The sequence below is a fragment of the Antennarius striatus genome, chromosome 5, assembly GCF_040054535.1.
Source record: "Antennarius striatus isolate MH-2024 chromosome 5, ASM4005453v1, whole genome shotgun sequence".
Classification (NCBI taxonomy): domain Eukaryota; kingdom Metazoa; phylum Chordata; class Actinopteri; order Lophiiformes; family Antennariidae; genus Antennarius; species Antennarius striatus.
In genome coordinates this window covers 1047707-1060589 of record NC_090780.1, presented here as the reverse complement: position 1 = coordinate 1060589, position 12883 = coordinate 1047707, and the positions used below count along the sequence as shown (strand labels likewise).

The 12883-nt window shown below is 43.8% G+C and overlaps 1 protein-coding gene across 6 annotated transcripts in view; it reads left to right on the top strand.

Annotated features, from left to right (window-relative positions):
* The window catches only part of arhgef10la (Rho guanine nucleotide exchange factor (GEF) 10-like a), a 95960-nt gene that overhangs the window by 35075 nt on the left and 48002 nt on the right, over nt 1–12883 (top strand). For all 6 annotated transcript variants that reach the window (XM_068315022.1, XM_068315024.1, XM_068315021.1 and 3 more), the window contains one exon: nt 11272–11372. In XM_068315022.1, coding sequence (XP_068171123.1) covers nt 11272–11372 — 101 coding nt within the window. The remainder of the gene's footprint in view (nt 1–11271; nt 11373–12883) is intronic.

Genomic DNA, 12883 nt, shown 5'->3' with positions numbered 1-12883 from the left:
GCTTAGACTGGGTCTGGAGCAGATAATGGAAGTTAACGTCTTTCCAGTCAATCACAAGATTCAGGTGTGTTTCAGAAACAGATAAATTCAGTATTTCCTGGTGTCACAGGTACTCTTCCTTTACATCCTAACCCCTCGTTGCTCAGAACAAACAACAGGAGGAGAACCATCTGGACAGGATAGAAACCCGGGTCCGATTGGACCACGTTAAAGTGTTAAAGTCAGGTTAGCGTTATCACATCTACACGGGTCTCACCTGCCAGTTTTTACCCCCAGCGGGGGGTTAGGGTTATATCCTGGATTTCAATGTTTTAGGAAAAAAGAGCCTCATGCTTTTGTTTTCTGTCGAACAAACAAAGTTAGCTTCATCTAGCCAATAACATTGGATTAGCATGAGAACCCTGTGATGTCATCAGAAGTTAACGAATGCTCACACCTGTTGACCTTGAACATGTTGGGGAGGGGGACTGAATCAAGACTTTCCAGAAGACGTGTGGAACAAACTTTGAGAATCTCGGCATTTTTACTGACTTGAAATTCAGTTCAACTCATTTCATATAAAATATTTAGCAGATCCTGCTGGACTCGGTCCGAACTCAGACCCAAACCCAAACACAATGATAGATGCTGGAGATGGAAGAGAACTCAGTGTCTGTGGTGTGAGGGTAAAAACAACAGGCAGAGTGAGACGTTTGGAACACCTGACCAAAAACCCAACGTGATGCTGGTGAAAGGTCAGAAGGTCAGAGGTCACAGTGCTGTTTATCTATGATAACAGGACTCAGGATAACTTAACACCACCAGACGTTTAGCTCCTTAATAGATGCATTAAGAACAATGGAAAACTATGAGTGTATTAATTATGGACTGGCTAGGAGGGAGTACCTGTTAAATAAAACATCGCCCTCTCGTCAGATGAAAGCTTCATGCTACTTATGCTAACATAATTGCTACTTGGATCATGGACAGGTTGCTTAAAGTGTTTGAAGGCTCGTTCTGTCCTTGTTTTTCTTCTTGTTTTTCTAATAATAAAAGAAGAGGCTGGTTAGTCCTTGAAAGAAGATCCGATAATCAACTCACGTATAATTTACTCATATATACGACCATGTGGTTGTGTTTCTGCTAATGTCTGTGAAAAACATCAGGAGCATAGAGACACTCACCTCTTCATTTCTTAAATTAGATTTTAATGAGTAATCTCTCCTGATGACCAGCGTCTCCAGTGGAAAGCAAAACACTGGAGGAAATACTTTTCATACAACATCCATGTTTCTGGACATGGATGCTGTAAAAACTCTTAATAAACACGAATCACAAATTCTTATCAACTTACATACAACTGAATACCAGGTCAATATATGTATTGATCTAACTGCTAGACGTTAATACATAAACATTTTTGGATCAAAACAATATTGATTCTATATCGATTTTTAACTATTTGAAACCTGGACAATGTCTGCTTGTTGTTGACGGACACCAGGTGCTTTAAAATCTTTATATTTGTTGACTCAGCAACAAACTACCATTACCGGACCTTTGCCCACACACAGTCTCCCTCATCAATTACCTAGCCTGTGTAGGATGCTGAGTCAAGATGCTGTTACCTGTAAGGTCATGAGGTCCAACTGTAATAATGCTGGGGTTTATTTCATCAACGATTCCCCAATTTATATGAACTAACCAACATATAATGTGTTCAGTCTATGGAGATGAGCAGCAGTCTGTAGAAAAGCACCACATGGTAATACTGAGGACATTGAAATGAGTCTTAACATGTTTGGTGCAGTGACGACTGAAGCACTGAACCTAAAGGAGAGCTTCTGAGAATAATGGCAGATTATAAGGGATCCGATTTCATGACTTCTGCTGGGGATAGGATGAGAATGAGGCAGGTGGAGCACAAAAAGAGAAGGATTGCCCTAGAGAAGCTAGCGCCCTGCTGAGAGAGTAAGACTGATGATCAACCTCCCCCGTGAAACGATTGGCTGGCCACCAACGAGACGTCGGCAGTCAGAGGAGTGGGTCTAACTCCAGAGCCGGGGAGAACACAAGTGGGCCAAGCCGAGCTAAAGTGACAGCTTGAGCAGCGGAGCTCTACAGATCAGTTCTCCCACAGCTCCCAGCTTCCTCGTTGGCTGTCACACCAGGCCTACAGGGCCAATCTGCTTACTCAGATGTTCGCTGGAGCCAGATGTCACATTTAGAAGAGAGTCCCCGAATTTCCCTTAAAGGGGCACACTCTTGCTTCGTACTTAGAGTCATTAGCAGCCGCACTGACAAGGGAGATGTTCCATCTCTACATATGTCCAAGTTCAGACCTGCTGGCACACGTGGAGATGAACACCTGGTGTGGAAAGGTAGAGGATGAAAGAGTCCCTGGGCGGCGGGAGACGATCCTGGTTGTGTGAAAGGACTCTGTTTGACGCTCAGCCTGGGTTTAGGGTAGTCGGCCTCAGGGCTGGAGGGTACAGGCTCTGCAGCAGGTTTCTGAGCCATGCTGACAACTCCCAGGATGCACCAGGGGAGAGCAGTGAGCGTACTGGGTCTGTGTTCCAACACTTACCCCAAAAGGAGCCACACAAGCTCACAGAGACATGTGGTTTGTTCACATGAGTCTATATGTGCACACACTGCACATGTAAGTTAATAATTATATATAAGTAACGTAAATAATGATAAAGAATGAAAAGAAACGCGAAAGCCACGAGAACACGTGAGTTACGTCTTAACTCCACCAACGAGAACGAGATGCAGTCTCACTGTGTTGTATCCATTCACCAACACATGGTAAAGAACGAGATGCGGTTGCACCGATGCTGTAACCATCCAGCCAAAACGTGGTAAAGAACGAGATGCGGTCTCACTGATGTTGTATCCATTCACCAACACATGGTAAAGAACGAGATGTGGTCCACTGATGTTGTATCCATCCGCCAATACGCAGTAAAGAACGAGATGCGGTCTCACTGATGTTGTATCCACCCACCAACGTGTGGTAAAGAACGAGATACGGTCTCACTGATGTCGTATCCATATGCTAACTAGTGGTGGTGTCCTGCAGCACTTAGCATGACTCGTGTCTCAAAGAAGTCGTACGTTGATCAGCTCGTACATCGTGGTACGACTGTATTTTTTATGTTTTAAGAATGAATGGCAAGATTCCATGTGAAGGGCTCTGGACTCAAGTTACAGAAGTAAAACGCTGTTGGCGAACCTTTGGTGACACTGACTTGTCAGTTTACTTTCTGTTTGAATAGATCTTTGTATACACCTCCGTGATGTTTGGTCTCATCCTAATGCATTGTGGGTGAATTCACTCTAACGTGAGGTACTCATAGCACCCAACCGTGGTCTGGTGAGACCCTGTTTGTGGTGTTGGTGGTGATCCAACCATTAAAAATGACCTGATCTGATCCGTGTGCTTTCAAATGATGTGAGGTGTCACAACACGCTTTTACAACCACCGATCCAAATACTTGCTCCGTGTTTACAGCATTATTTTTACATCTACTCATTAAAACTAAAGGATTTAATGGAACATCTGATGAGAGTACACTCATCAGATGAGTGTAGAAGTCTAAGGCAAAAACAGGAGACAGTCCAGAGGAGTAAACAAAATCTGTCTGCAGCAATCCCAAAGCTATGGAGCTAAAAGGTCTTCCTGTTGGTCTGCACTTTACTTTGGACATGTAGACATGGAAAAGAATGTTGACAATCTGTCAGTGGTCTTAGCATTTAATCTAGATTAAAAATGTGTTTTATCTCTTCAGAGTTTTGACGACTATCACAGCACTAATGTTCGTGGTCACACATTCATACGGAATGTTACCAACATGCCTGGAGGTATGGAAAGAAACAACTCAAGCAACACACACACACACACACACGCACGCACGCACACACACACACACACACACACACACACAGATACGGAACAAGGCCATGGTTTTGTGCAGAAATTCAATAGTTATTTCTCGTCTGTTGGCAAGGTTACACATTTGATTGATTTTCATGAAAATTTATTGGCTACTTGTCAAATTTCCTGAACATTGGGAGAATTCTGATCGAAGCCCTTTTACTGAAAAAGTTTAGGACCGGCCCGAGTTCAATACAGATGTATTAATAGGACTGGTGTCTGTGGGAAGGAGGCAGGCTGTGGAGGAACTGCTCAGCCGTATGCGGTAGAACTTAGTGGCTGCATTTTCAGATTTATAGATATCATAAAATACTGAAATATTTGCGTTAGCAGAGGTCAGAATTCGCCAACTAACCTCCGTCAATAGGAGGTTGAGGAGATACAAGTGCTGGAATGATACCCAGGATGCCAGTCTCAAAATGCACCCGGTCACCATTTATTTACAATGCATACAGCTTATTAGCTGATGATGAGCGAGTTTCTGTCTGTTCAAACTTCACTGACTGGCTGACCTTTAAGTCATTCACTGCCACTGACGTCTGGATGGCAGCAATGCTGTTTTCAGATCAGAGATCAGCAAATATTATATAAGGTAGAGGACAGAGCAGAGAGACGATAGACAATCTTTGAAAGTCTGACAAATTCAGCAGCTCACACCCACACAGGTAAGGTTACCTGATGGTTCAGTGATAAAGAGTGTGAGGATCTTTAGAAAAGATGAAGATGTTGGATATCTCTATGGTGCTGTGGCCGTGAAGTTTTATTTCAAATTTAAATCCAAATGTGTCGGAAAACTGTCCGTTCTAATCTCGCTTGAGAAACTGTTTTCCACTGTTTCCTGGACTACCAGAGGCTCGAAAACCCGTTCCTGTTTTTAGAGAGTCTCTCGTTTGGTTTGGTTTTCAACAAACAGGTTTACATAATCGGTTTTAAACGCTGGAAAACTCCAAAAAAACAATTGGTAGATTTTAAACTTTCTTCTGGGTCAAACAAAAATGTAAGTTTATTTCAGCAGAAAAAAAGATTGACGGCTCTTCGGACAGCGGTGCAGAAGTCATTTTAAAGAGAATGGCCCAAAGAATAATGATCGATTTTAATTATTATAGAGCAATGAACAATTTGGAAACTTTTACTAACTTGTGTGTCATACATGTGTTTGTTCTGTGTTCAGGGAGAAGCTTGTGTTTGGTCGTTGTTTGATTTAATTTATACGGTATTTGTTTAGTTGATAATTTTTCCTCTTATTTACCTGTTTGTTTTGTATGTTAATTTCTTTTTTGCGTGAATCTCTTTTAGTTTTGTAGGAGTGCGATAAATTTGTTAATTTGTTTTTTGTGAATAAATGTGATTTAAAAAACACGATTTGGTGAAACCAGCCTGTGTTCCACTGACAATGATTCCTGTCTGCTCTTCCTGCTGTTAGCTTTGGTTTCCACGTGGTTTCCACAGCATTCTGTTGGTAGAATCTCTGAATGAGGTAATCCAATCAAGAACCCCAATGTTTGTTTACCTGGAGCTCATTTTGCCCGTCCTGCAGTGACTCCTGTCTGGGGGGGGGGTCCACTCCATCCATCATCGTCTCCCTCCGGCGCTCCGACTCGTTCCTGTTGTTCTGATGTGGGGTGTGTCCAGAGCCCCATGAACACACTGCTGGACACTGAGCCGTGTCCTTTAACTCGTGTCTGTTTTTCCCCTCTGACTGCTTGTTCTCCTGCAGGATGGGGGTAAAATGAGGGTGGGGGGTAACTGACAGGCTGCCACTCAGTGCTCACGCCTACAGTTGTGCTGTCCTTGGACATTACTTTGACACGTGTGCCGCCACGCTGACCTGCTACTATAAATCAGACGGGATGGCTGGCCGACACACACACACACACACACACACACACACACACACACACACACACACACACACACACACACACACACACACACACACACACACACACACACACACACACACACACACACACACACACACACACACACACAGACTGTACCTCTTCTCTCTTTACATGTCAGCCCTCTCATCTTCCCTCCCCAGTGGAGTCTGCTGGTCCGTCTTGGCGGTGTAGTGCACCTGCACTGCGGCTGTCAATCAGTGGAGGGGGGGTGGACGCTGTGCTCAGTTTAGCATGTTGGAGGGTGTGCAGTAATGAAGTGTTGTCTCAGGCGTCTAACCGAGTGAGCGGTTTTATTCCTGTCACACCCTCCCTCCCATCTGTCTTTGGAAAATTGCCTCTGCTGTATTTCAGCGGTGACTGGCAGGAATCACACGTCCGTCTGGAAAGGCCACTTCTTCAACACGTCAGAGGAATTTGAGATCTTAGTTTATTCTATTTCTGTCTTCAGTCTCTCTCTTTCTGTTGGTATCGTCTTTCTCTCATTCGTGAAATGAAATTAATTTGCGGCACCAGGTATGACAGAAAATGTGCTTTTTCCTCTGTTTTGCCTCGTGATCATGTCTGAATGTGAAGCTGTGTACCTCGTGTCCCTGAACGCCTCATCACCTCCACAGAGCGGTCATTTCATTGAATATTAAAGATTAAATTCAACTTTATTAATCCCCAAGATGCACATATATGTGTTGAACGTGCATTTATTTAACACAGACCCCTGGAACAAACACACAACACACTAGGGGCTTGTAATCATGCAAAGTAGTGCAGCACAGGGGCGGCAGAGTAACGGGCAGCGACTTTGAGGCGATGTCAATAGTCTCAAGTAGTTTTTTGAGGTCTTTGTAGACGTCCTGTGTTTGTGACCATGAGGTTCCTTTACTGGTTCTGCTTTGACCAACTCCAGTAAAACACTTTCATCAAGGCAACTCTCACCTCTGGGCCCTGTTGTGGTATGTAGGTAGATAGATAGACAGATAGGTATATACTTTATGGTACAAATCCTGATGATGTGGTTTTAAGGTGACCTTGATTTAATGGCGTTGCTTAGGCAGGGGAGCTCCTGCCTTACATTATAGCAAGGTAACTACTGACTACTGCATTTGACCTTGAATCAACCTACTGCGCTTCAGATTTTATAATCTGTGTTCCAGATTGAAATTGTACAAATTATAATTTAAATTTATGCGTGAAATTAGAGTCACTGCAACCATCAACCAATATAAATACTTACCTGTCTTATCTATGTAGAAGTACACACTGCCACCGAGTGCATGGAATTTGTAATGTCTCAGACACACACACACACACACACACACACACACACACACACACACACACACACACACACACACACACACACACACACACACACACACGTTTGCCTGGAGTCAGAACACAGCGTCTGGAACGATGAGCTGCAAACAGACCCACCTGGTAGAAGCAGCCACCAGGAGAAAACATCCACGTTGAAGTTTGTGTGCTTTCAAAACCAGTTCCAGATTCAGCCGCTGAGAGTCTAATTGAGACACGTCGTTACCCATAAATCTTAGCTCACAGCGTGGTTGAGTCTCCAGTGCCTGGGCTATGGGGAGGGATGTGAACACACCCTGTCTGCACTACCTGATGGTTTATGTTTGGGCAGTCATGAAGAAAACACTGACTGACATTTATTTGTTTACCTCAAACTGTTCTCGGCTTTGTCGCCCACTAGGAGCCTCGTATAATTCCCTCTTATTCTTTCAACTCATGATGACAGAGACTTCAGCCCAGTGAAACATCAGCCCCCAGGTGTGGCTTCATTACCAAATTCAATATCAAGAGTACAACAGGGTCAAATGTCATAGATGACTTTACCGTTGAAGGAACTCATCTCTGGGGCTCCTTGGGACGCGGCGGTGTGCTATACGTGTTCCTCCAGATGGTTACACAATCCATATGTTTCAGTTTTTAGTAGTTAAAGTCACATAATAAAAAAATCTTTATTTGTAAACTTATTACAGGTAGTCCTCAACTTACAAACATCTGACTTACAATCATCTGACTTATGAACATTCGTAAATACAAACAAACGTGTGTCACCATATCCGACTATCATCCTGCACTCCCCCTTTCTGCCACAACCCCTGGGGGGGCAGCACCCCATCAGTGCGTCAGGCCCCTCCTACCTTGGATACTTTACTGTTTATCGTGATGATAGAGAAAAGGCTAAGACAGTGGTAGTGTTGACCATCTCTGTGATGACAACTCTGACCACAGTAACTCCTCCCTCCTCACTCTAAAGTTAAGCTACATGCTACATGCTACATAATATTATGTGCTTTTAATGGTTTTCTAATGATTTTAAGAGTTGAAATGAGATAAATTAGATAAATAATGACTTACAAACATTTCAGCTTATGGACAATCTCTTGGAACCAATCGTTTGCCTGTTTGTTGAGGACTACCTGTACGTAACATTCATAGGTGTTAGGGCCCTAGACTGTTCTGTTACTTTTTATTGTGAACTCCAGTAACGTATTAATACACACCGTGCCTACATTAATGTTTCTCAGTCGTCTGCCTCTGTGAAGTGAAGAATTCCTTTAACGGTCTGATATTGTTGAGAAACTATGGTTTAAGTCCCCTCATTTTTTCGTTCTCAATTCTAGTATTGTTTCACTGGGAAACAAATAATTCTAGAAGTGAACGTTGCACCAAAACTCCTTGTTTGAATATCAAACGCTCCCCCCTGCAGGCTTGAAAGGGGTGTCTGAGCGTTTGCAGCTGCTTTCGTTCTCAACTCCACAACGCATTCGATCGGGGACGAGCTTCAAAGTGGAAAAGGTGCACGGAAACTTTCTGGGTCGTTCCAGCGGAACAGTCTGTGTCGGGTGGGTTCACACGTCATCAGGGGTTAGGTTGAAAAAGATGCAAAAAATGGAAATGTTATTGATAATGTCTCCCTAATCACGTGATAAATGAGACAAATGGAGTGTGGCATCATGGGAGTTGCAGGTCCTGATTGTTGTTGCTAACTTGTGGGATAATGAAGGTGAAACAACATTTCCGTCTTTACCCGTTGGCCGGTCAGAACAGACTGATCCCGACTCGCGATCTGATTGGTCCGTCTCTGGTCTCCATTGTCTGTGAGTCTGACTCGGTGAGGAAACTCCATCATCGATTGGAGTCGGTTCTGGTCCCGTCTGATCCCAGCAGAGCCCACGCATTACTGGCACTCTGATTGGCTGGTCACCTGGAGGCACATTCACCGTGACAACGCTACCTGGTCATTGCGACCTTCTGTGAATTCTGACGTGTCGGCGGGAATCACAAAGCCTCGGCTTACAAGACTGAAAGGCTTCAGAAATAAAAGCGAGCTGCCGCTCTGCTTTGGGGGGGATCTATTAAAGTCCAGGGAATGAAACATTTCTTGCGGGTTCTCTTTCTGCCATTGTGTTGTTCTACTTCCTCCTTTACGCTGCTCACACACCCTGTGGTGTGTGTTTTGGCCCATTTTATATGAAAACCTACACTTTAAATGCTCTCTGTGATTTCAGACCTTTCATTGAATTCCATCTCATGTTAGCAGGAAGGAAAAGTCCGTCCTCACGGCTCCATTTGGTACTTTTACCACCTTTGAGCTCTAATGGCATGTTCACATGGAAACAGAGAAACATTTCACCTCGTTTCATCCTGGAAACTGGATGCTGGCTCATGTTTTTTATTTTTCTTTTCATGACCTTAGGATGTTTTTATGTGACCAAGTAACCCAAAAAATCTATAACGTAGGCTGGAGAGCAAAAGCAGTGGAGAGGGTGTTTGTGTGTGTTTAACATCTGCTCAAATAGATAGATATATACTTTATTAATCCCAGAAGAAATTGCACTTTTTTTAAATAGATAAATTAAATCAATAAATTAAATAAATATTAAAATTAATAAATTAAAAATTAAAAAAATAGTACAAAGAATAATTGTTGAAATTCATAATATAAATTGAATTAAATGAATTCATAAATAAATTTTTATAGATAAATGTCGATGTTCCTGTCATTTACATCACTTACAAGATGAATTGTGTGCTTTATTCTAGTTGTGTGAACATTTTATCTAACATGTCAGACTTGAGTCTCCAGCAGAGACCAGAACATGTAGGTCCAGGGTTTAGTCCGAAGTCACAGACGTTTCTATTCATTTCTCTCTCACACACCAGACGTCTGCTCACAACAGCTAATAACTGATGGTGTTGAAAATCGATGCAGTAGCTCTTTACTTGTCGTGTGAAGGTGTCTTTGTTTCAGTCCACTGAAAGCATTTTCATTTCTACATTATGAATTGCTCTCAGATTGTGTTTTCAATTGCCGTAATGAGGGCCGTCCAGACAGATGGCTCAGATGTTGACAGATCGCACAACTGCCAAGAGTTTATTTACAGGCCGTCGTTTGGATGCTGCCGGCGCGTCGCAACATCACTTTGTGTAGTGTTATTAGAGCTCTTTATGGACAGGCAGTCAGAGGACAGCTCAGGTGATGGTGATTGGAGTTATCAATGACCTGAATGTACACATTTGATCTGAACATTAATCATCTGAAGGTGATGCTGTCGTGTAAACAGGACACACCCACCACCTCATGGAAATGTCAAACACAACTTTAACACTTTTGTGTGTGTCTGTAGACATAATCCAGTATTTTACGCACTATAAGGTGCACCGAAAAGCATTTAATTTCTCAAAAACCGACAGTGCGCCTTATAATCCAGTGCGTTTTATGATCCAGTGTGCTTTATAATCCAGTACGCTTTATAATCCAGTGCGCTTTATAATCCAGTGCGCTTTATGATCCAGTGCGCTTTATGATCCAGTGCGCCTTATAATCCAGTGCGCTTTATGATCCAGTGCGCTAAATACTCCAACGCACTTTATAATCCAGTGCGCTTTATGCCCCAGTGCGCCTTAGATATGGGAAACTTTTTTGAAGTATTCCATTTATTGAAGGTGCACTTTATAATCCAGGGCTGTTTATAATCCAGTGCGCTTTATAATGTGGAAAATACTGTACCTTTAGAACTTTCTCAGGAAGACACAGCAGTAATGCAGTGAGACAGGGGTGCACACACGCACGCACGCACGCACGCACGCACACACACACACACACACACACACACACACACACACATGATAGAGATGGTAAATGTTCTTGACTTCTAGCGAGCCTCCATGTGGTTTAACACGCGGTGACAAACATGTGATGATATAATAATACAGAGTGATGTGACATCACACTCACCTCACCATTCAGTGTGATGTCTGCTCCATTTTGACGTGAACGTGCACACGTGTCTGAGGTAGGAGGTGGTGCGAAACACACATTATGCAATGAATGTATCTTTTATCTTTACATTGTTTTAATGGCGTCATCAGTGTCCGTGTGTGTGTGTGTGTGTGTGTGTGTGTGTGTGTGTTCCCCTGCAGGTCTGGGCGTCCGGTCAGCTTCATGGTGGTCCTCAACACTCCAAACCCCCTCAGTAAGATCTCCTGGGTCAACCGTCTGCACTTAGCCAAGATTGCACTACGTAAGGACACCACACACACACACACACACACACACACACACACACACACACACACACACACACACACACACAGTCCCTCGTATGTGTTTGATACTGGATGATGTGATGCAACGCTGTGTAACGGAGGCGTTTCTGGTGGGGGGCTCAGCGTTTACTCCACTAACTGTTGTTAAAGATCTGAACTGGTTTCAGCTCACGAGACAAATAACTGGGGGCTGGTCTGGGGAGAGAGGCTGTGTGTTTGAAGCTGTTAAACCAATAAATAGCATTTATTCATTGTGAAAACAAATCTCATCAAATGACCATCCAGCAGAGACGCTGTCGTCTGAGGCGGTGTGTTCCCCTCTGGTTTGGGGGTGTATAGACTTAAGTACCTACAGCTCAGACCACCGGACCCCTGATCTGGTGTGTTCCACCAAACCGCTGAAGAGCAGAGGCTCAACACATTCAGAGGATCTCCAAGAGGTTTGGACAGATCCTCTGTGGACTAACGAGACAGGAGTGGAGCTTCCTGAACCTTTTAGTGTTGGTCCTGTTATCTTTATACTCTTTAACAGAGCAGCCGTTGGTTTGGAACCTTAAACTCGCATTCTATTGGCTGACGTGATGCCGTCAGCCAATAGTGCGGTATCACTTGACTGTCTACTAAAAATCAGCGATGAGGTGAAATCACAAGTGTTGATGCGTGGGAGAGGACTGTATGTGTATATACATGTATATGTTTATATAACGTATGTGTGTATACAGTAATCCCTTGCACATCAACACTTGTGATTTCACCTCATCGCTGATTTTTAGTAGACGGTCAAGTGATACCGTACTCGCATTCTATTGGCTGACGGCATCACAAAGTGATCGTGGTATTTCGTTTTAGTGGGTGGTTCCTGGAACGCATTAACTGCGAGTAACAAGGGATCACTATCTATGTGCATATACATATATATGTATATACATGTGTATATATATATAGCCCAGCCCCCCCCACAGACACACCTTTATCAGCTGCGCCGCAGCCTCGCTGATGAGCGCTCTGGCGTGGATCTGTCATTCAGAGGAGGCAGTGGTGCGACCATGGGTGTGTTCGGAGCCCGATCACACGGGTTCTCCGCTGCTCACACACAAAGCAGCAGAAGCGACGCTGCAGGATTGTTGATGGAAGCCATGAATATTAAGCAGGAGTCAAAGAGGATAAATGAACAGAGGAAGGCTGGAAGTCCGTCGCTCCAATTTACACTTGAAGAGAAAACATCAAATAAACATTTATTGAATTTTCTCCAATTTTGTGGATTCACACCTGTGGGAAACACGCCCCCAACACCCCGAGGAGCGGGGGCAAGATGCTATCAAAATGTAAATACGGTCCAGTCCATTCCGTCTCATGTGGAGTGACGGTGGAGCGTCACGGCTGTCAGCAGCCATCCGTCTCCGTCAGGCTGTTACCCCGGAGCTGAGGGGGGCGCTCCAGACCCCCGTCTGCCGTGTGAATAGATAAACCTGAGAACGGTTTCAGA